At 52.5% G+C, this 22,805-nt stretch overlaps 2 protein-coding genes, 1 long non-coding RNA gene and 1 other non-coding gene across 5 annotated transcripts in view; 2 read left to right on the forward strand and 2 right to left on the reverse strand.

Annotated features, from left to right (window-relative positions):
• LOC130836459 (uncharacterized) overlaps positions 1 to 3,965 on the forward strand; it is a 17,558-nt gene extending 13,593 nt beyond the window's left edge. Inside the window, exons 2-4 of the long non-coding RNA XR_009049143.1 lie at positions 1,260 to 1,381; positions 1,688 to 1,850; positions 1,981 to 3,965. This is a non-coding gene — a long non-coding RNA (uncharacterized LOC130836459). The remainder of the gene's footprint in view (positions 1 to 1,259; positions 1,382 to 1,687; positions 1,851 to 1,980) is intronic.
• TRNAR-UCU (transfer RNA arginine (anticodon UCU)) lies at positions 436 to 508 on the reverse strand. The gene has a single exon. It is a non-coding gene; the product is annotated as a tRNA-Arg (tRNA).
• Positions 2,753 to 13,198, reverse strand: ARRDC5 (arrestin domain containing 5). The gene is made up of 3 exons (XM_057708484.1): positions 12,936 to 13,198; positions 11,284 to 11,492; positions 2,753 to 3,322 (listed from the first exon to the last, which is right to left on the reverse strand). Exons 1-3 carry the CDS (start codon positions 13,186 to 13,188, stop codon positions 2,771 to 2,773), a joined length of 1,014 nt encoding a protein of 337 aa, XP_057564467.1. The 5' UTR covers positions 13,189 to 13,198; the 3' UTR covers positions 2,753 to 2,770.
• Positions 13,199 to 16,536: 3,338 nt separating this feature from the next.
• UHRF1 (ubiquitin like with PHD and ring finger domains 1) overlaps positions 16,537 to 22,805 on the forward strand; it is a 36,086-nt gene continuing 29,817 nt past the window's right edge. The window contains exons 1-2 of one of the 2 annotated variants that reach the window (XM_057710326.1): positions 16,537 to 16,698; positions 18,004 to 18,164. In XM_057710326.1, coding sequence (XP_057566309.1) covers positions 18,012 to 18,164 — 153 coding nt within the window. In that variant the 5' untranslated portion in view covers positions 16,537 to 16,698; positions 18,004 to 18,011. The remainder of the gene's footprint in view (positions 16,699 to 18,003; positions 18,165 to 22,805) is intronic. The other variant, XM_057710327.1, reaches the window with a different exon arrangement.

Genomic DNA, 22,805 nt, shown 5'->3' on the forward strand with positions numbered 1-22,805 from the left:
AGAAGTGCAAAGTATGGGACCCAGCGCCATGAGGCTACAATTTACTGTGAAATAATCTGGGAGAGAGGAAAAGAGGAAAAGAACAAACATAGCCAAAATCAACAACGGGAGGCTCAAGGTGGATGATCACTTGTCCATCACAGCATTCTTTCGAGCCTTTTCCATAGGAATTGGAATTTTTTCAAGGAAAAAGTCTAAGACAGTAAAAGAAGGACAAGGACAATGAGGTGACCCCCGGCACAGTGACATGGAGGTCACCAAGACCTGATTGGTGAGCTGTTAGAATTGGAGAAGCCCATGAAAAGGAATTAAATCCTAAACTCATAATTAGCAACTGGCTGTGACTTGCTGTGTTCCAGAAGTTCCTCTAAAAGTGGTGCATGGACTGGCCCTTTTATTTTTATTTTCTGGCTGAGCAGCAATATGGGATCTTAGTTCCCCGACCAGGGATTGAACCTGTGCCCCCTGCAGTAGAAGTGCAGAGTCTTAACCACTGGACCGCCAGGGAAGTCCCTAGCCCTTTTAATCTTCTCCAATATCTAGGGGTAAACGCTGTTGTTCTTTCCATTTTACAGATGGGGAAACTGAGGCCCAGAGAGGAGAAATCCCTTGTCCCAAACAGAAGGAAATAAGGATAGTATAGTGAGGTGGGAAAGAATCTGACCACACCCCCGCCAGGTGCTCAGGCAACGCCCCCCTCCAGCTTGATGACACCCCAGCTGGGAGGGGCAGTTGCCAGTTGGCTTATGGTCCGCCTCCGGGATTTGATTCTTTTTTTTTTTTCACCTCCAGGATTCTTGAAATGCTCTGTCCCACCATCCAAGTGGAGTCCCGAACACTACTGTTACATACTAAGGATCACTTGTTATATATTTAACAACCACTTGGGGGCTGGGGTGGTGCCCCCACCTTAATTTCCCCACAGATGGAACAGAGGTGGACAAAGGCCTTCATAGTGTATGTGGTCAAGACCAGATGGAGGAAGGGACTGGGACTGGGGGACGCAGTGAAAGGCAAGAGGCATGGCTGGAAAGCTTCCTGGAGGAGGTGGCATTGGCTCTGCAGCTTTGAAGAACACAGCCCTTCCGAACCTAGTTCTGGGGATGTGGGGATAGCCCAGACCTGGCCTCCAGAGCCTCAAGGATGCTCAGGCTGGCGATATCATCCCCTTCCTTCCTAAAATAAACTTCTTTGAATTTTCAGTAAGCAGGGCAGCCTAAGAACACCGCCTCAGGGTTGGATCCTTTTGTCCACTGCAGAGGGAAGATCACATACCCAAATCAGCAGGGGTACATCCCCACCCTGGCCCAGCAGCAAATCCCTTCCAGGGAGCCAGGATCACCACAGCTTTTTTGGAGACACCCTATAAACGTGGCTGAAGGTGAGAGATTTCTCCCATGACAAAATTTTTTAAAGAGAGAGTCAGAAAATAATTAAATCCATGCATTCTATCCGCATCACCTCCCCTCAAAAAAGTTTGATCTGGAAGAGCATCTCTGAATCTTTCTGGATGCTGCAGCCCGCCATTCAAGTGTATATGCCTCCTGTCTGCTTGGCCTTTGGAGGGCCTGCGGCAGGGGTGAGGCAGGGGTGGGTATTTTGTAGCCTGGGGTGCTTGGAGAAATACTTCTAAGTCATTAGCCCAGAAGTAGCACCCTGGCCCATTCCTTCATCCCTGACTACCCAGGACCTGATGGGCCACAGCGGGTGCTTTGGGGACCTGATGGAAATTTCAAAGATTTGGAAGTCTGGGAGCAGAGTGGCCCGATTTGTGTGGAGAGCCTTTTAGTTGCTTGGGGAATCGGACGGCCAGTTAACATACAAGATGCTCAGTTAAATTGGAATATCAGGTAAACAACGAATGATTTTTTTTTTAAAGCATAAGGAGGTACCAAATATGGTGGGGGACATACTTTTGTTAAAAAAAATTATTCTTCTGAAATTCGAGTCTAACTGGGTGTCTTGAATTTTTATTTGCAGGAAGCACAGAATGTGGGGGACCAGGTCAGGAGACCGGAGAGCCGGGTGCAGGTGACTGTGCTCCCTGGTCCGTGGCATAGATGGGAGGAAGGAGGAAGCCGAGGAGGGGAGTGAAATAGGAAGATTCCGGGGAGATTTTGGAGGAACACCCGCATGGTTTGCTGATGGATTGGGTGTGGGTGGATGACCCAGTATTGGGCTTTTACCCTGAGTGAGGTGGGGGAGCCCCGGAGGTGCTGTGAGTGGAGAAGGGATGTGACTTGGGTAGGAGGTTCACAGACCCAGCCTGGGGACTCAACTACCATCTGTCCTCATAAATGGCCCCAGCCCGGGTCCCCGCCCTCCTGGAACTGCTGACCTTTGCAGCTGGGTTATTCTCTGTGGGGGACCATCCTGGGCACTGTGGGGTGTGGAGCTGCATCTCTGGCCCCCCACCCACTGGATGCCAGGAGTGTCCCCTGCTCCCCTCAACTGGGACAACCAGACTTTGCCAGCATCCTCTGGAGGGCAGAGTCGCTCCCAGTTGGGGATCCCTGGTCTTGGCACTGTAAGAGCCAGCCAACTGATGGGTCTGCGGTGCTAAGCGGGGCAGGGTCCTGGAAGGTTTTGTCAATCGGGGAGGCTTTGTCCTCTGCTGGTATTGACTGATCTTTCCTGGGATGGGACAAATGGCTGCCCGCACGGACGGAGCTTGGCAAGGTTCAGGCTACAGGCTACCCACGCCCGGACTGATCTGAAGACCACCTGTGCAAGGCAAAGGAGGGACCTGCCATAGAGGCTGATAAAACTTTTAATATTTAGACGTTTGGGCATGTGATTCTGACGATTCGAGCTCCTGGGAAACGCTGCCCGCGTCCCGCAGCCCGCAGCTGTCCGAGTCCGCGGGGGCGCTGGTGATGATTATGGGCACCTTGACCTTGACGCTACTCAGGGACCAGGGCAGGTGGACGGTGCTGACCAGCTCGTAGCGGGTGTTCATGATCTCGCTGTCCTGCGTCCCGCCGCTCACGGACAGCACCGGCGGGAGGTGGAAAGTGCTGACGATCTTGGTGGTGTTGAAGGGTGTGATCTGGGTGTTGGCCTCCTGCCGAAGCAGCTCGCTGCTGTCCACCCTGGAGCGCCGCTCCGCGTTGGGCGTGAAGCCCTCGTACTGCACGTGGGCGTAGAGGGCGAAGATGACCGTCTTGATGCACTTGCTGGTCTGGTTGTTGATTTCCGTGGTGAAAATGACCCTCTCCCCCGGCGCGAAGGTATTTTTTTCCATCTGGATCTGCAGGCAGATGGTGCCCTGGCTGCAGCAGTTGTAGGAGATCTTTTTCTCAGCCTCCACGAACAGAGGATTCTAAAAGAGGTGGGGGAGGGATGGAAAACTGTGAGGGATCTCGGCCACAAGATCCACTTGCTCATCTAACAGTCCACCAGAGCCGTGAGCGTGAGCCTTTGGGACTCTCCTGGTAAGAGGCACTGGGATGAAATCTGGAGTCTTGGGGATTTTGCAGCCCAAAATCATCTCTTAGCTTTTGCATTTAATCTAAGCCCTTTGCCATGCTGAGCATCAATTTCCTTGTCTGTAAAATAGACCTAAGAATTTCACAAGACCCTGGCTTTAATCCCAGCTCCATAACTCACTTGCTGTGTGACCTTGAACTGGTGCCTTGACTTCTCTGAGCCTTAATTTTCTGGAAGACAGGGAATGTCTTATAGTCTAAGCCCAAGACCTAGGGCTTACCCAAGTAGTTCAGACTTAAGGAGGAAATATGGGCTCTGAATCATCAAAACCGTAGAGTTGAAATTTTGTAACGTATTTAAATAAAGGCTTCAGAATGCAGCCTCTATATCAATGGGTTAGCTGCTGGATTGCAGATAAAGTCACATATATGTTATATTTAATGTGTGGCTTGGGGATCATTTTGTTTTTTATTTGTGGGTACTAGTTTAAAAGATTTGATTTGAGGGAATTCCCTGGCGGTCCCATAGCTAGGACGTGGCACTTTCACTGCTGGGGGCCAGAGTTCGATCCCTGGTCAGGGAACTAAGATCCCACAAGCTGTGCAACCAAAAAATAAATAAAATAAAATAAAACAAAATAAAATAAAATAAAATAACATAAAATAATTGACGTGACGTGTGGTATGCTTACAATGATTTGCTCTCCACTTTTGCTGACTTCCTGTATCTTATTCCAGAGGAACTTGATACTTTTGCAAGCATGTGTGTGTGTGTGTGTGTGTGTGTGTGTGTGTGTATGTGTGGCATTTGTCATGCTCATGCAAATGTTTGTATTGTTTAGGAATACATTCTTTTATTTGTGATAGAAATACACAGTATTGTTTTACCTATTTGAATGCTTTAGGTAAATCAAGCCTCATATGTTTTCCAGCAACCTGCTTTTCTAGCTTCACATTCTGTGTTTGAAAGGCATTCATGTTGGTGCCTGTTATTCTGATTCATTTGTTTTCATGATAGCAATGGAGTGTGTTACAAAATAGTTTATTTACCTGTCCCCCCTGCATGATGGATACACACACACACACACACACACACACACACACATTTTTTAGCTGCACCGCACAGCATGTAGGGTCCTAGTTCCCTGAGCGGGGATCAAACCCACACCCCCTAGTGGAAGCATGGAGTCCTAACCACTGGACCACCAGGGAAGGATGGACATTTATATTGCAAGTGGCTGATATCATAAAAGAGCTAGAAGGAGCATCCTGAAGACACTTCTTGGGCTTATATACAAGAAAGAGTTGCTCTACCAAAGAAGATATACAGATGGCCAACAGGCACATGAAAAAATGCTCAACATGGCTAAGCATCAGAGAAATGCAAATCAAAACCACAATGAGATAGTATCTCACACCTGTCAGAATGGGTATCATCAAAGAGTCTACAAATAACAAATGTTGGCAAGGGTGTAGAGGAAAGGGAACCTTCATACACTGTTGGTGGAAATGTAAATTGATAAAGCCACTATGGAGAACAGTATGGGGGTTCCTTAGAAAACTAAAAATAGAGTTACCATACCATATCCCACTCCTGGGCATATACCTGGAGAAAACCATAATTCAAAAAGATACATGCACCCCAATGTTCATTGCGGCCCTATTTACAATAGCCAAGACATGGAAAGCAACCTAAATGTCCATCAACAGAGGAATGGATAAAGATGTGGTACATATATACAATGGCATACTACTCAGCCATAAAAAGGAACGAAATCATGCCATTTGAAGAGATGTGATGGACCTACGGACTGTCATATGGAGTGAAGTAAGTCAGAAAGAGAAAAACAAATATTGTATATTAATGCATATATGTGGAATCTAGAAAAATGGTAGAGATGAACTTCTTTGCAGAGCAGAAATGGAGACACGTGTAGAGAACAGATGTATGTGGGGGGAGGTGGGGGTGGGATGGATTGGGAGATTGGGATTGGCAAATATACACTACCATGTATGACAGATAACTGAGAACCTACTATATAGCACAGGGAACTCTACTCAGTGATCTGTGGTGACCTAAATGGGAGGGAAACCCAAGGAAGAGGGGATACAGGTACATGTGTGGCTGATTCACTTTGCTGTACAGCAGAAACCGACACAATATTGTAAAGCAACTATACCGCAATTTAAAAAAAAAGAGACAAACTACTATGTATAAAGTAAATGATGAACAGGCTATATTGTACAGCACAGGGAAATACAGCCCATTATTTGGTAATAACTTTAAATGAGGCGTAATCTATAAAAAATATTGAATCACTATGTTATACACCAGAAACATAATATAAATAGACTATAACAATTAAAAGAAAAAGTTCATCTAGGACATGGAGTTGATGAATTTTTTTTCTCTAAAGAGCCTGATAATAAATCTTTTAGACTTTGCAGGCACATGGGTTATTTGTTACATATTATTCTTTAAAAAAAAAAACAACCCACAACTCATAGTTAGAACATAGATTTTAATATTGTGGTGAAAAACACAAATCTATATATCCATCTACATCTAAATCTATGAACGAGAAATAAGTTTCATGAAATAATGCTTATCCTTGCTCCATGCCTGGATAAGAGAATTCCTATTCTACCCTATTCTATTTAATCTATTCGTTTAAAAAAATTGGGAAAAAAAATATTGGGGACTTCCTTGGGGACTTCCTTGGTGGCACAGTGGTTAAGAATCTGCCTTCCAATGCCGGGGACAGGGGTTCAATCCCTGGTCTAGGAAAATCCCGCATGCCGCAGAGCAATTAAGCCTGCGAGCCACAACTACTGAGCCTGCACGCTGCAACTACTGAGCCTGAGCACCAAGGGCCTGTATTCTGCAACAAGAGAAGCCACTGCACTGAGAAGCCTGTGCACGGCAACCCGAGGCAGCCAGAAAAATAAAAAACAAATAAAACTTTAAAACGAAGTTTTTTAAAAAAAAGTGTTGGTTGGGCCCTCTGAATTGATTTTTCTGTTATTTCTAGTCTACTTATGCTCTTCTGGTCTACCATTTTGTTTCACATAAAACAAAAATGCTGTAACCCACCAAATTTATTTTTTCTGGTAAATTCTATCCTCTTTTACTTATTCAATACTATTCTATTCAGTCCTACATGTTGATCTGATAAAAACAAAGTTTTTATAACTTTGTAACCCACCAAATTAATTTTTTCTGACATATCCTATTCTATGCTTTCATTTAAAAAAAAGTAATGGCAACTCACCCAGTGGACTTTTTCTGATATTTTCTATTCTGCTTATTTTTATTCTCTGTTCTGTTTTCTTTTCTTTTTCTTTTTCTTTTTTCCTGTTTTCTTATTATATTAAAAACAACAGCAACAAGGTTTGCAACCCACAAAACTGATATTTTTCTATTTTGGTCTTTTTGTAGAAATATGCTTTGCAACTTGCTAAATAGATTTTGCACTCCACTAACGGGTCATGATCCGAGATTTGAAAAACACTTCTAGGTCCAGTGCCTTTCCTCTTGGAGACCTCAGGCTGACCCCTGACCCCTTCAGCCTCACCTCCTGGCCTGTGCTTCTGGTCCCTGCCTATCTTTACCCTTCCCACGCTTTCCCTCCTCTTGGAAGGCTAATTGCAGCCCATTTCATTCTAAACCTTTCCAGTCTTATTCGAAAATTCGTCACATGCGTTAGGACCCTGTGGGCGTTAAAGGACTCGCTGCCCTAACTCAAGACGAAGCTGGCAGTTCTGTCCTGGTCCTGAAGGAGGTGCCCAGAGGCATCAGTGGTGGCCCAGAGGAGACCCCCATGTCAGGCCAGGTGGGGTGGCCAAAGGGCCCTGGTTCCCAAGAATATTAGGGCACAAACTCAACATCGATTCTCCATACCTAGGAGTTTTTTGGGACCCCATATTTCTCTGTCATATGTGAAATTTTGGGGGGAACCAGTATTCATTTGTATCAACTTGGTGCGAAGTTCAAGGAAACCCCAATAGCAGTGAAAGCCAGTCCACTCCCTGCTCTGGTCGGGGAAATGTACATGTAAATGGTACATTTTCTGTTTTTAAAAATGGTACATTTCTAATAGGGATAAGCTATGAGGTTATGGCAAGGAGATGAGGTATGGGGAGTCAGGATGGGGACTCTTTCAGACTTCTTAGTTAGGAAAGGTCTTGGGGACAAGTCCTCTACCCAGTGGTACTGCTTGTTGGAAGAGGCAATGGGTCACGTCTTTCAAAATTCTAAAGATACACAGAGAGGAGGGGATGTGGAAAAACTGGAACCCTCATGCATGGCTGGGAATGTAAAATGGGGCAGCCACTGTGGAAAAGTTTGTTCCTCAAAAGGTAAAATGTAGAATTACCATCTTTCCCAATTTCACTCCTGGGTGTCTACCCAACAGAAATGAAAACTTATGTCCTCATAAAAACCTGTACACAGGGACTTCCCTGGTGGCGCAGCGGTGAAGACCCTGCTATCCCAATGCAGGGGGCCCGGGTTTGATCCCTGGTCAGGAAACTAGATCCCATATGCATGCTACAACTAAGAGTTCGAATGCTGCAACTAAGAGTTTGAATGCTGCAACTAAAGAGACCACCTGCCGCAACTAAGACCTGGTGCAACCACTTAGTTAAAAAAACAAACTTGTATGCATATGTTAGTAGCAGCATGGTGCCTAATAGCCAAGATGTGCAAACAACCAAATGTCCATCAACAGATGAAGAGATACACAAAATGTGGTCCATCCATGCAATGGAATACGCTTCATCCTTAGAAAGGAAGGAAGCACTGACACACACTACAGCATGGATAAACCTTGAGAACACTGGGCAAATGAGCCAGGCACAAAAGGCTACATAGAGTCTGATTCCATTTACATGAAATGTTCAGCCCAGGTAAATCCACAGAAACAGAGAACGGATTTAGTGGTGGCTGAGGGACGGCATAGAGAGGTTTGGGGGTGACAGCTTAAGGGATATAAGACTTCTTTTGGGGGTAATAAAAGTATTCTCAAACTGACGGTGGTGATGGCTATGCAGCTGGGTGAATGCACCAAAAGCCATTGATTTGGACATTTTATTTATGTATTTTTTTATTTGGTCACACCATGTGGCACGTGGGATCTTAGTTCCCTGCCCAGGGATTGAACCCACACCCCTTGCATTGGAAGCATGGAGCCTGAACCACTGGAAGTCCCAATTTGGACATTTTAAAGGGGTGAATTATAAGGTATGTGAATTGTATCTCAATAAAGATGTTAAAAATAAATGGAAGGGGAAGAGTTTTGCCCCTCCTCTGCTCCCTCCCAGGAGGCAGCCTCTGTTGCCAGTTTCTCTGGTCTCTGGAAAGAGACGTTTGTGTGTTACACCTGCAAGGAAGTTCTGTGCATTTCTTGTTTTTACCACCAACGGTGCAGGCTAGACATGCTGCTCTGAACTTTGCTTTATTCACTCAACCCAGTAACTTGGAGGTGCTGATACGGAGAGCGGCCTCATTCTGTCTCTATCTCTGTCTCTGTCTGTCTGTCTTTCTCTCTTTGCTGTATCTGTTGAGTTGACCTTTGACTGTGTACTGCTACCTTAATTCCCTTAGCAACAAATATTTAAGCTGTTGCCAATTTCTGGCCACCACAGACACTGCTGTGAGAGGTCATGTCACACACGTGAAAGGATAGCGGTGGGAGAATTTTCTAGAAGGGAAACGGCTGGGGCAAAGTGCGTGTTCGTTTTAGTTTGGATAGATATGGCAGCTAAATTGCCTTCTGTGGGGGTTGTGGCAGTTCATCCGGCCATCAGCAATGCAGGTGACTGAAGATGTGGCTTTTGAGCAAAGATCTGAAGGATGAGGAGGAGGGACAGGAAGATCCTATCACAGGGTTCCAGGCAGCGGGCACAGCCTGTGCAAAGGTCCCGGGGCCGGACCAGGGTTGATGCATTGGAGGAATAATAAGGAGGCCCATGTGGCTGGAGCAGAGTGAGGGAGGGGGAGAGAGGGAGGAGGGGAGGGCAGGGAGGGTGTGGGGGCAGGTTGTGCAGGGCCTTGTGGGCTGCGGGGAGGACTTGGGCTTTTACCCCAGGAGGGAGGTGGGACCCTGGAAGGCAGAGGAGGGCCATCACCTGATTCCCTTCCACTGCTCTGAGAAGGAGAGTCTGTTGAGGGTCAGGACTCTGCCTCTACTTGGACCAGAGCAGTAGCCTCTGCCCTGGTCTACCAGCTCCTGCCCTCACCTTGCCCCCTACAATCGGATTAAAACAGTACTGAGTTGTTGAAAAAAACACAATATTTGTGTACTTTCAGAACATGTCTATAATAACTCCCTTTGGTCTATAATAGTGATTTGAGCTCTTCCCACTTACCAGGCATCCCCTCCCTATGTGTACCCATTGTGGGTGCTTCGCAATGCTCACAGTTGAGGACAGCATTATTATTCTTCCCATTGTACAGATCAGGACAATTGAGGCCCTGGGAGATGCTGTTAATTGCCCAACGCCATCGGCTAGTGAGGCGTCTGGAGGTAGTGCTCTCAAGCCAGTTCTGGTCCCACACCAGCATGTTGCCTCAGTTCCTGTCTTGTGCCCCCTGCACCCTAGATTAGCTCTCAAGCCAAGGGCAAGAGCCTGCTCAAGGTCACACAGGGAGCAGGTGGCCAAGTGGGCCTTGAGCTCAGGTCTGCTCACCTCTGATCCACCCCTCCAAGCATCTACCCCCCTGGAACCCTCCCCTGAGGTCAGCCAGGCTAGAGATGATCCCTGGTACACAGATAAGACTACCCAGGACTTCCCTGGTGGTAGTACAGCGCTTAAGGCTCCGTGCTTCCACGGAAGGGAGCTCAGGTTCGATCCCTGGTCGGAGAAGTAAGATCTCACATGCCGCGCAGTGCGGCCAAAGAAAAAAAAACACCAAAAACAAAAAACCGCAAGGCTACTCGTGGCAGCAGCATAAACATTCTGGGGCTCCCCGCAGCCACCTGTGCTGGCCACTGTGCGAGGCCCTGAACTTGTATGAAGTCTCTTCACTGCTCCTCCTGAGACCTAGCGGGCAGGCACCATCTCTGTGCCCATTTGACATCTGAAGAAATGCAGGCACAGAGAGGCCACATCACTTGCAGAGGGTCACACAGCAGGTAGGTGGGGACGCTGGGATTTTTAACTTGGACCTTGGAGACTAAAATGCCAGCCCTGTCCGCCACCACGCTCTGATGACAAATGAGTCCCCGGGGAGGTGACGTGACTTTAGCCAACATAACTCCACCCTCCCTTACTTCTGCCTCTACACCTGGCCTCCAGAAGTTGTCCAAAAACGTCCTCCGCTCAGGTGACCAATGCCGCAAGGCCCTTCCTTCCCCCTGGATGGAGGGCAGCCCCTTTCCGTGCTTTTTTGGTGGTGGTGGGGGCAGCACCATCTCCATTATCAGTGCCTAGAGAGTCACCGAGTGCCCAGGACCCTCACTCAGGGGGGTCACAGTGGAGCCTCTGCTTACCATGAGGTAAAGGACATTGAGGACCCAGGTCATTCTCCGTGGGGGGCACTGCGGGGTGTTGAGCAGCATCCCTGGCCTCTCGATCCCCCTCATCCCCCTTCCCCAGTGGCAACAACCGCAAATGTCCCCAGACATCACCCAGCGTCCCCTGCAGGGACAGAATCACCCCGCTTGAGAGCCGCTGGCTCAGTTCCTGCCCTCGTTTCTGATTCTCCTTTTGCGAAATCACTGGGCCGGAGGGGCAGCCAACACCTTTCTTTCTTCTAGGTTGGAACCTCCCCTCTCCCCTGGCCGCCGGCCTCCCCCTGCCTCCGGGGACCTTTGAGGACAAGCCCCCACCCCTGCTCCTCCCGCATCACTACCTGCAATGGGTTTTCTGCGTGGAAATTCGAAGAAGTCCCTTGAACCAACAAGTACATTCTCTTCTTGGCTAGAATGTGTTCGCGACCCATGCAGGAGGCCTGCACGAAGTATAAGACTTGGCCGATTTTGCTGGTGAAGGTAGAAGGGAGCCTGGGAGGTAAGTTGAAATGGAAGTCAAAGATGTGGCTGCCTGCACTTAACCAATTATCTGAAAGCAAAACACACCGATGCCATCAGAAGGTTCTAGCGTCTTTTCTTCCCCCTTCTCTTTCTTTATTGTTTTGGCAGGGAGCTTGTCCTGGACCTGGCCTGTCTGTCTCTGAGCTAGGCTGAGCTTTGTGATTTTTAGGGATCGAAAAAGCCTACGCCCATCAATACTAGGCCTCAGCTGGGCTGGGGAGGGTACCCTGGGTGGGGAATGAGGCTGGAGTGGTCACCCCAAACCACCGACTGGGACTTGCTCACCCCTGCTCTGGGCCTGGGAAACTGGAGGTCCGGCCTGCAGGATTCGATCACACATTCATTCAACAAACATATCTTGGGTCCCAAGGCAGGCAATTATCCCTGCCCTGGCAGGGCTTGGCCTTCAATGCACAGCATACAGTAGGTGCTTAATATGTGTTGATTGACTGAGTGATGACAGAGGACCAGGGAGGGACTCACACTGCCCCCCATCTCTGTGACCGCCCTGTTTTATTTTATTTTTTTGCACTTCTCCAAAACCCTCTTATTAGTGTGTTTTCCCTGCCTGATGGCAACCCCAGTGATGCCAGGGACCCTGTCTGTTTTCTTCGCTGTTGCATTCCCAGCACCCAGCAGGGCTGTTGTGTAAAGTAGGTGCTTAATATATGTTTGTGAAATAAATGAGTGAATCCAATGCAGGCTTGAGGCTGATGCTTCCGAGGAGAAAGGATGCTTCCCTTGGAAACAGAGAAGGGTGGTACCTGATGCTGTGGGTGGTAAGGGATGGGGGGGTGTTTTGGTTGAAAGAACAAACACCTATCAAGCACTTACTGTATACCCCCCACTATTCTAAGCTCTTGACATGCCATGAAATCATTAAGTCCTCACGACAGACTTAGGAGGCAGGACTTTTTCCTATTCCCATTTTCCAGATGGGTCAACTGGGACACGGAGAGGTGGCCTAATTGCTGAGTATGAAGGCCCAGCACGTCGCCTTTCCTCCGTTGGATATCTGGGCAGGTACCCCTTCCATCACTAGATCTGATCTCCGGAGTCACCTCTTTGGAGAGACCTTCCTGGGCGACCCTCTCTAAAATGTTTAAAAATCTACAATTCAACTTTGTTCAGTCAAGCATCGGCTAAGTGTTCTGCTTGACTGTAGGCTACCCAGAAACACCCCCATGAACGCATTTGGAAAGGACATATAGTTCCTTAGCAGCTCAGGCTCCCTGATGTCTGTCCAGACTTTAGATCTGAATGTGGCAGAGTTGGGGACTAGTCAGTCCTTCCCTCGAAGATCTCTCCTAGTCTTCTCCCTCCTATCTCTTTCCCTGTGACCACGTGAACCAGGCCTCTGCCCACTTCTGATATCCCAGGGGCGGGGGTTGTTGATTGACTAACAGATGTGTTTACCTTCCAGCCCCCAGTTCCTACTCTGGCTAAGGTTGGCAGCCAGCCTTGTCCTTACCCTCCACTGGGAATGTCTTTGTCTTGTACACGTAGTCAGCCTTGTTGTTGCAAATAACATCTCGACTGTAATCGCGGGATGCCCCAATCTCCTCATTCCACTCCACATAACCTCTTCCCACGAGCTCCACCTTCACAATGGGGTCCACCAGCGTGCTATTCAGAGTTAGAACCACCTGCCCTTTTATGCTGGAGCCGGCCAGGTAGACCGCATCCTTGGGCAGCACTAATTCGATCGACTTCACCACAGACATGAGGGGTTGGGGTGACAGAGAAACATCCTCCCCCCTCCCCCATGTCATTGAGATCCCCGGTTCCTTGGCCGCAGTGAGGTCATCCATCTGTGACATCATCCAGCCAGGGTTCCGGGAAGGGGTTCCCAACGGCAGGGTGGGAGGCAAGGTTGCTGGGTACTCGGCTGCTTGGGAATCCCAAAGTCCTCATGGGCTGGTGAAATGGTAGCCTGACCTCTTTTTCCTAGGAAACAGACAAACAAACAAACAAGAAAACTACAAGATCCCAACATTCCTGCCAAATAGGCAACACCTGTCATCCTGCCAGAGGTCTAGGGGTCTGGGTGGGGAGAATTCTTCCAGGCCCTCTGGTGAGGAGGGTTTCATGAGCTCCATTTGCAGATGGAGAGGCACAGGGCATGAGCCCAGGGGTACTTTCTGCCCCATCAGATGCCCCTCAAACGTGGTGTGTGCACCCGCACTCAGGGTTCACACATTGATGCTGGGTCCTATGCAGAAAATCATTTGTTTGTTTTGGCCACACTGTGCCGCTTGTGCGATCTTAGTTCCCCGACCAGGAATTGAACCCGTGCCCTCAGCAGTGAACCCTCAGAGTCCTACCCGTCGGACTGCCAGGGAATTCCCAATCGTTTTCACTTTAATAGCTCTCTATTTATATATCAGTGTGTGTTAGAAGGAAAACGATAGCTGTGGCCAGGACATGGAGTCTGCTGTGTCCTAAAGATGCTCAGAGCACTGGGGGCTCCACGTAACCACGGACACCATCATGAAGCGCTAGCTCCCTCCAGAGAGGACACTTGTCTTTGTGCCCGCGACTCCTCCATTGGATGGGAAGTCCCTTTAGGGCAGGACACTGTTTGCCGGACCCAGGGCCTGGTTTAGACAAGGGAGGGCAATTAAAGTTTGTTGAATGACTTAATGATCGTTGAGTGCATATCATTTTGCAAAAGGGAAACTGAGGCCCGTTGCACCCTCTCAGTTATTCCTGGTGCCCGATTTGTGTGTGGGCTGGGCCCTAAGTGGGAAGGACACTGAAACAGAAGAGGCTCTAGGAAGTGTCCATTCTCCAGGCTCTGGCAGGCCTCATTTACTTTGTTGTATCTTGCTTTATTTGATGTGATGTCTCTCGTGGATGTCGATGTCTTGTCTTTTCAAATGGTTGGTAAGCTTCTCTTGGAGAGAGAGAAGGCTGTTGTGCTTGGCATAGTCTCTTGTTCATGGCTGTTAAGGAACCCAAGAAACTCCTCTGACTTTCTCGAAATGACTAGAGAAATGGGGCCCTGCATTGCCACCACTCAAGGTCTTTTCTGCAGGGAAAGCCAGACACCTCTTTCTGTGTCACTTAGCCTCAGATATCCAAGGAGCCTGGGTTGTGCCCCACACCAAATGTACATGAATATACAGTCTATTTTCTCTTTCGGCCACGCTGAGTTTTAGCAACAGCAGGCACAAACAGATGCCATGCTTGCGCCAGGAACAGGCTGGGTTCCTGCAGCAGGTGTTGTCGATTTGTAGGATTTCACCTGCTTCACGAGCTCGAGGAGGCCTGCCTACCTGCTCACACCTGCAATGTGGTCTCCGCTTGGCTGATGGGTGAGCATCTAGCAATGCAATCAGTGGCATTGATGAAGTCCTGAAGGTGGAGAAGATTAACAGGAGCACCCGGACTTCATGTATTGGAGCCTATCAGTTTCTGATGGCTTCTGTAACAGATGTCCACAAATTCCATGCTTTAAAACAATACAAATGAATTCTCTTACAGTTGTGGAGGTCAGAAGTCTGATAATGGAGTTAAAGTCAAGGTGTTGGCAGGATGATATTCTAGGGTTCTAGGAAGGAATCTGTCCTTTGCCTTTTCCAGCTTCTAGAAGCTTCCCTGTCTTTTGGTTTCATCATTCCATCCTCTAGTTCCATCGTCACGTCTCTGACTCGACCCTCCTGCCACTCTCTTTCATTTATCAGGACCCTTGTGATCACACTGGACCAGCCCAGATAATCTAGGTGAATCTCCCCATCTGACAATCTTTTTAATCCCCTCTGCAAAGTCCCTTTTGCTATAGTCACAGGCTCCAGGGATTAAGATGTGGACATCTTTGAGGGGCCATTAGTCTGCCTACCGCCGGGGGAAATAAAAGCAGAAGTACCAGCACCAAGATGGAAGGAACGCTACATGCGGCGAGAGAAACCTTGTAAAAACATAAATTGGAGCCCGTGGCTTTTCTGCTCACAGCCCTCCCATGCTGCTACCCGCCGCTCTCAAGAGAAAGACCAAAGTCCTCCTGGTGGCCTGCAAGGTCTTATATGACACCCCTCTGATCTCATCCGCTCCCGCCCGCCCTCTCCTTTGCTGTGTCTGCCCTGCTCTCCGTCCATCTCTAAGCCTTTTCCGGCCTCTGAGTTTGCTCTTCCCGCCTCGACCCATCTGTCCTTGGTTTCTCATCTCAGATCTCGGCTCAAATGTCATCTTGCTCACAGAGGCCCACGTCTCCACCTCAACCAGAGTGCCCTCTCTCCCCACCCCCACATGGCCGCTGGTTAGTCTCCAGCTCTTGTCCTGTCTTCGTTGCATGTGTGGTATCTGAAATGATTTGCTTTACTTATTCCTTTCTCGCTGGTCTCCCCAGATAAGAATGTAACCTCCCAGAGACCACCAACAGGGTCGGCCTCGCTCACTCGTGCACCCCAGCTCTGAGCACCCTGTCCAGGCACTTTGTAGGTGCCTAGCATGGGTCACTGTGTGCCCGCCAAAACTGGCCAGAGCAGAGCAGGCAGGGCGGAGGGGGGAGGGCAGCCCTGCCCGCCTGGACAGCCCGGAGAAGGCGGGAAAACGAGGCGGGAAAAACCAGCAAACAAGCCCTGCGGGTGGGTAGGGTGGGGAGCGCTGGCGGGCCCTGACGCTGGGAAATCGGGCTGGGGCCATCAGGCCCGTCATCGGGGTGCAGGAAGTCTCCTGGGGGGGTCCCCCCAAATTCTCCTGCAGAATTTAGACACTGATTCCGGCCTTCCTGCCCTACTGGTCAGTGCCTGTCTGGTGAGAGGGGCTGAAGGAACAGACTTAGGAGGTCGGGGGTCTCTACCCTGGGGGGGTCCCTGCCCCGGGGGGGATCCCTAGGGCTCCTGGAGGGCACCCATGGTGGGGGGACTCAGGTCCCGCCACCCGGCCCCGTTGCACGCTGGGCGCGCCCAGCAGAGCGCGCAGGGCTGGGCGGGGCCGTGGCCCGCTGGGCGGGGGGGGGGGGGTGGACAGAGGCGGGGGCGCCCCCCACCCCCTTTCTCGCTTCCCGCCACTGCGGCGGCCAATCACCAGGCAGGCGCCCGCCCCCGGCGCGGCCTCCTGTGGCCCCGCAACTCCCAAACGCCAAGTTTTCGCGGGAAAAAAATCAGAGCAGCTGGCAGCGCAGCGGGCAGTGGTGGCCGTCCGGGCGCTCGGGATCGCACGCACGTCCGCGCGGGGTCCCGGCCACACACGCGGCTCCTCTGCCATCCTCAGAAGGGCCAGCGCGCAAGCAGGCGAGTGGATCGTGAGCGGTCAGGCGGCTTGGGGTGCCAGCCCGGGCCAGGGAGCGGGCGGGGGGTGGCGGGCAGGACTCGGCGCACCCGGCGCCTTGGCTTTGCAAAACTTTCCGGGACTCTAGGCCAGCATGGGCGCACGCGTCCCCCGCGCCGGGGCTGTCCTACACGCGGTCTCGGGCTCTGGCCCCCGCCCTGCCGGCCGTTTGGAGTCGCCCCTGGCAGCCCGGGCTCGGGCAGGGGCGAGCAGAACATCCCCGGCGCCCAGCGGGGGTCGCGCCGGCTGGGTGGGGGAGGGCCCGGCGAGCGGCGGGGGAGGATGTCAGGCTCCGCGCCTGCGCGCGGGGCGCCCCGCGATTCAATTGTCGCGCCCGAGCCCGATTTCGCGCGCCCTTAGGTCCCCGGGCGCGTCTGGGCCAATGGGGAGCGATCGGGGCGGGGCGGCCGGTCGCAGCGGAGCCAATCAGGGAGGCGGCTGAAGTGAAGGGGCGGGACTTGGCGCGCGGGCCCTTCGGCCGGTCCTGGCGGTGGGGGTGGGCGTGGGCTCGCCGGCGTGGCCCGCGCGGGCGGGCGGGAGAACAAGAGGGGCTCCGGGCCGTGCGTCGGGTCCGGGAAACGCAGCCTGGAGCTCTGGACGGCCGTGGGGCCGAGGTGAGTAGCGCTGCGCGCGCGGGGGCGGCCGGGCCGGGGCGGCCGGTTGCCATGGCCACCGCGGGGCCGGGCCCCGTCGCGCACGCGCGCGGGGGGGGGGGGCGGCGGGGGGCCGCGAGCGCCCGGGGTCCCGAGCTCCCGATTCTCGGGTGGGCTCCTTCCCCTTCGGTCACACTTAGTTGAGTTTCCTGGGACTTCTGAAGTTCCAGCCCAAGCCGGACTTTTGGGTTTCCCTCTGGCGTCAGTGTGCATTCGGGGAATGAATGAATGAATGAATGGACGAGCCTACTCGGCCCCTCAGTGTCTGGCTGTGTCCCCCTTCGTCCTCTGGACGCTGATTTTTTTTTCCCCTCCTCCTCTGTGAAAGGCAGGGTGGGTTGACTGAGTGGTCCAAGATGCCTTTTGCTCTGCCTTAATTTCCCGTCCCTCCTCCGTCGTCTACCGGTGCTACTGGTGAATGCATTAACTCCTTAATTCACTCGGCCAGCTGTGCCAGTCTAGGGGGATTACGGGGCTGGGAGGGCGTCCCGGGAGTTGTCTGGTGTCCACAGTCTGCACAATAGCAAAGATGACCCGAGCGTGGCACGGCCGGGTGGTGGTAGTGGTGACGGCAGAACTGACCGGGGGGTCCCGGCTCTCTCATCCTCCCAGCAGCAGGCACCATGTGGATCCAGGTTCGCACCATGGATGGGAAGGTGGCCCACACTGTGGACTCCTTGTCCAGGCTGACGAAGGTGGAAGAGCTGAGGAAGAAGATCCAGGAGCTATTCCACGTGGAGCCAGGCCTGCAGAGGCTTTTCTACCGGGGCAAGCAGGTAAACCCGCCCTGCAGGCTGCCCGCCCGCCTGCCCGCCCGCCCAGCACCTTTGTTCTTGCCTCACCCAAGCACCGCGCACACGGGCGCGCGCGCACGCACACACACACACACACACACACACACACACACACACACACACACACACACACACACACACACACACACACACACACACACACACACACACACACACACACACACACACACACACACATATTCTCTCCCCCCCATACTGTCCGCTCCTCCACCGAAACCTCCGGTTCCTGAGCCAGGAACAAAGGCTCGACTCCTAGACTGACACACCAGGCCCTCAAATCTGCTGCGTTTGGGGGCTTTTAAACTCCCAGCCCCCTCCCCCCTTTTTCTGATGCTCCCCTCGACATAGTTCCTAGAAAAAAGGAGTTGGAAGTGGCCGATGGAGGGCTGATGAATTTCGAGGAAGAGCCTAGGGTCATTACTCAGACACTAGGACGGAAGGGACCGGGTTTTTCTTTGAAACACACACACCGATGGCTCACGGTCTGCACCTACTTAGCTCCTGACCTCTGCAGGGTTTTCTAGAAATTTGGATCAGTTTATTCAGATGGTGGTTGCTAATCAGGAATTTCCGCCACTTCTGGGCCTCCTCTCCAGCGGAGGCGGCGGCGGGGGCTGCCCCGCTCAGGGGCTTGTGCTTTCCCCGGGCTCAGCGGGCCCTGCTCCTCTGTTTCCTTTCTTTGAGATCCACCCCCACCTCCCCCCAGGCCCCAGCCCCTGCAGCAGTGGAAAACGGCCACTCTTGCTTTATCGGCTGCTCACTTGGGGGACACTTTCTCTAGCGGCACCCCTGGGGGTGTCTGTTCTTGTCGGTGTCTTGTGGGGAGGACGACAGGCCAGGCTGTGACTGGGATTTCCCTGAGTGACAGAAGATGGTCTAGTAGAACGTGTCGTTCCCGTCTTCTGGGGCCACCCTGGAGTTGGGCGGCCCGTAGGGACCTCGGCACAGAGAGTACACGGGCTTGAAAGTGTTCAGTCAGGCTCTCACTTTGTTGTTGTCGCATTTTGAACTGGGTGCTGCCGCCATCTGGTGTCTAGATTGAAAAATAAACGCTCCTCGCCTGGCCAGGATTTTCTGGGGGCTGGGAGGATCCTGTCTGCCTCCTGGAAATGAGACCTGATGATTAATTTCTTGGGCTCCAGGCGCCCTCGGAGACCTTTCGCCTCCTTCCTGTGAGAGATCTGAGGACTTGAAGGTCTTGAGCATCTGAGTTAACGCACCCTGCCTGGGGAGGGGAAGCCGAGCCGAGTCTGGGCTGGCGAACTCGTGGCTTTGACTGCGGTCACGTGTGTGTGTGCAGCGCGGGTGGAGAAAGGCAGGGCCCGGAGTGGAGCTCCGCTGGGATGCTGTCTCTCTCTCTCCTCCGACGGGGACTCGTGTTTTGTGGCATCCAAACTGATTTCGATTTGCCCCTCAGTCTTTGTATTCAGCAGAAGGTCCTTCCACCGAGTTTCTGAAGATCTCTCGCGGGCACTGGCTACACAGTTTGCGGCATTGTTCAAAGGCGAGTTGGATCGAGTCGTCTTAAGTTCAAGGCAGTGAATATTTCTGGGTGCCTGCTGTGGGTCGGGCACCGTACATTTTAACCTTTACGTTCAAAAACATGCAGAGAAGTCGAAAGGGCCACCGACGCCTAGACACCTACCCGTGGCTTTTACACTGACGTTTCCCACGTTTGCTTTTGCACGCAGTTGTCTCTCTGCCTCTGTCGGTCCCCGTGTATGTTGGGGGATGCATCGCAGAGAAGGTTCCAGGCGCTGGTTCACGTCGTCCCCTAAACCCCTCAGCATTGGCCGCCCTCGACTAGAGTACACTGTTTGTTTACGGTTCTTGTTTCTTTAGATGCAATTTGCACATAGAGAGAGACGCGTCTTAAGCGGACCATTTGGAGTTTTGACAAATGTCTACACCCACGTAACCAAACCCCCATCTCTCTGCATCAGGAACGTGATAGGTGATCATACCAAAGCCTTCGTAACGTCTGTGTGAATTATAAAGCGTGAGGATAAGCATCGTTCCTTTATCATCAGGATGTCGGCAGTGAGAGCGCTCTGAACCCTGCCTTCCTTCTCCAAGTGCAGCTTTCAAAGTTCTCAGAAGGTTCACTGCTCCCGTGTAACCTCTAACTGCTGCTCACCCCCTTCCCTGCGCCCTGCCCGCTCAGCGGGCTGATGCGTAGCTGGTTCTGTCTTCTGGGTAAGGGAGCCAGGCCTCGGCCGTGATGCAATTTCCCCAAGGTTGCGCGACCAGGAGGTGGCCTGGCCTCCCAGGGAGGTGCGGACAGCGCCAGGAGGGTGGGGGACAAAGGCACCCAACAGCAGCACCTCGAGGCAAGTCAGGTCTGCACACAGGCCGGGCCGATCACCAGAGGACGCAGCGCAGCTTCCAGCGGGTGCCAGAGAGCTGCTGTTTTTACAGAATGTTCTAGAGCGTGTTCGCAATCCCTCCCCCCACCTCTGTTTTTCTTCCCCCCTTTTTAAAGAAACAGGGCATCACAGTCCAAGGTCTGCGGTGAGGTCGAGCCGGCCGATAAAGCAGAACCAGCGCTGAGTCTTTCTCTAGGATATGGGAGGGTGTCGTGGCCGCCTGGCTCCGGCTGAATAGGTTGGCGGTTATGTCGCTTGATTGGCGGAAATGCAGGGAGCAGAATGGGGGGAAGGGACGCTGGGCGGCTGGCCCAGCCTGGGCAAGGGCGAGAGGCGTCTGGCGCCTCTTTTTTTTTTTTTTTTTTTTTTCTTTTTCCCTCAGCTGCCCGGAAAAATAACAATAGCCGTCATGTGTGGTGCCTTTCACGCGCTCAGGTACAGTGTTTGCACTGAACCTGCCCACGTGCCCTGGCCAAGTGGCTCTGGCCTGGGACGGTCCCTGTGCTTTGCCGTCAGGTGGGGCTCATCACGCACGCGCGTGGTGAGAATTCAAGGAGGTCACGGATGTTGAGGGGTAGGGGTGCGGAGCTCCACGCCTGGCTCACCGTAAAGTGGCAATAAATCATGTAGCGCAGGGCCTCCCCCCCCCACCCCCCGCCCCGGGCGCTGCTGACATCAGGGCCAGACCATCCTCCGTGGGGGGGGGGTCCAGCCTGGGCGCTCTGGGGTGTGGAGCGACCTCCCCGGTCTCACCCACTTGATGCCAGGAGCCTCCCCGGCCCACCCCCAGTCATAAAGACCAGATTCCCCAGGCATGACCCGGTGCCCCCCCCCAGGGGCACAATTGTCCCCAGCTGAGAACGAATTGCTTATGCAATTGACCTAAGGAAAGCAGCCTGAAAGAGCAAGTGAAATGGCATCCTGGGAATGGCCTTTCAAGGGTCACTCACGTCACAGTGCCCCACCAGACGTCCCCGCCGGATAGGCCTTTCCCGCGTGTCGACCCGTTTTCCCAAAGGACAGGGTCAGGCAGCAAACAAGACAGCCCCCTCCTGGAGACCCGTCTTTCCGGCTGGGCTGCGTGAGGGAGGGTCCCTTCTCCCCCTACCCAGAGCTCCTGGCTGGAGACACGCCCTCTAGGTCAGGGGTCAGCAAACCCATTCTGTAGGACGCAGTGGTAACCGGTGCTGGACTGAGCTGTCTGTCCGCTCGCCTCTGCCATTGAAAGCCCTGAACAGAACACAGAACCCAGATGAGTGGGCGCGTCCTGATTCCGGTGCTAGTAGAACTTTATTTACAAAACATGGGCAGCCGGAACTGTCCCGCTGGCCAGGGTGTGGCAGTTACACGCCAGCTTCTTCCGCAGGCGCCTCTCTCCAGAGCACTGGTACTCACAGTGCTTGGACTCAAGACCCCTTTCCACCCTCCAAAGCCATGGAGGACCCCAAAGAGGGTTGTGGGTGTGGAGCACGTCTGTGGGTTTTTTGTCCTATTTGAACTCAGAAGCTGAGAAAAGTTCTCAGCTTGAGAAAACACGCGTGCCCGCTCCCCTAGGCACACGCTCCGGAGCCCCGCAGGACCACGAGGCCGAAGGTGGCCAGTGATGTCATGATGTCGCCACGTGCTAGATAGCCTGGGCCGTGCAGACCCCCTGAAATGCCACTCCAGGGTGTAGCCTCAGATGTGGCCCGGTAGGGTCACAGGGCAGAGTTCACGTGTCAGGACCCATCCGTGGACGGGCTGGGATGTGAAGAGAGGATCGTGCCTCTGACCGCCCGTGGCCCCACCCTCAGGAATCCTGCTTCATGCCTTTTCTTCCCTCCTCTGTTTGCCCATCCGTCTGTCTGGCCTGAACCCCAGGTTGCTCTGGAGGCCTAGACAGGAAGGTGGGGACTGGGGCTACAGCCCCAGGAAGGGAGGCTGCATGGTGTCTCACTTGATTTCTCTCCTAGCCCTGCCGTCTGGCCCTTATAGATGTCTTGGCGGGAGGCTCACACGCCCTCCTCAGGGGCCTGCCGTCTGGTTTACGGCCCCTCCACCTCTCCTGATCGCTGCCTGCAACCCTACAGGAGAACCACCCCTGGCCTGTGTCCTTTGTATCCTGTGCCCTTTGCCGCTGGGCAGCACTCAGCACCTGAAACGTATCCCCCCAAATTGCCCTGAGGGGGCAGAAAGTGAGCTGCAACTGTCACTGGTTTGAGCTTTGAATCCAGGCTTAGGGGAGGGAGCTCTTTGT

This window comes from Hippopotamus amphibius, chromosome 15, assembly GCF_030028045.1.
Source record: "Hippopotamus amphibius kiboko isolate mHipAmp2 chromosome 15, mHipAmp2.hap2, whole genome shotgun sequence".
Classification (NCBI taxonomy): Eukaryota; Metazoa; Chordata; class Mammalia; order Artiodactyla; family Hippopotamidae; genus Hippopotamus; species Hippopotamus amphibius.

Excerpts from the sequence above, each read along its gene's own strand:
- ARRDC5 (XM_057708484.1), bottom strand. The coding sequence starts at position 13,188 with ATGTCTGTGGTGAAGTCGATCGAATTAGTGCTGCCCAAGGATGCGGTC. Across the intron at positions 11,493-12,935 it reads AAAGACATTCCCAGTGGAGG|ATAATTGGTTAAGTGCAGGC; the intron begins GTAAGGACAAGG and ends TTTTGCTTTCAG. Across the intron at positions 3,323-11,283 it reads ACGCAGAAAACCCATTGCAG|AATCCTCTGTTCGTGGAGGC; the intron begins GTAGTGATGCGG and ends CACCTCTTTTAG.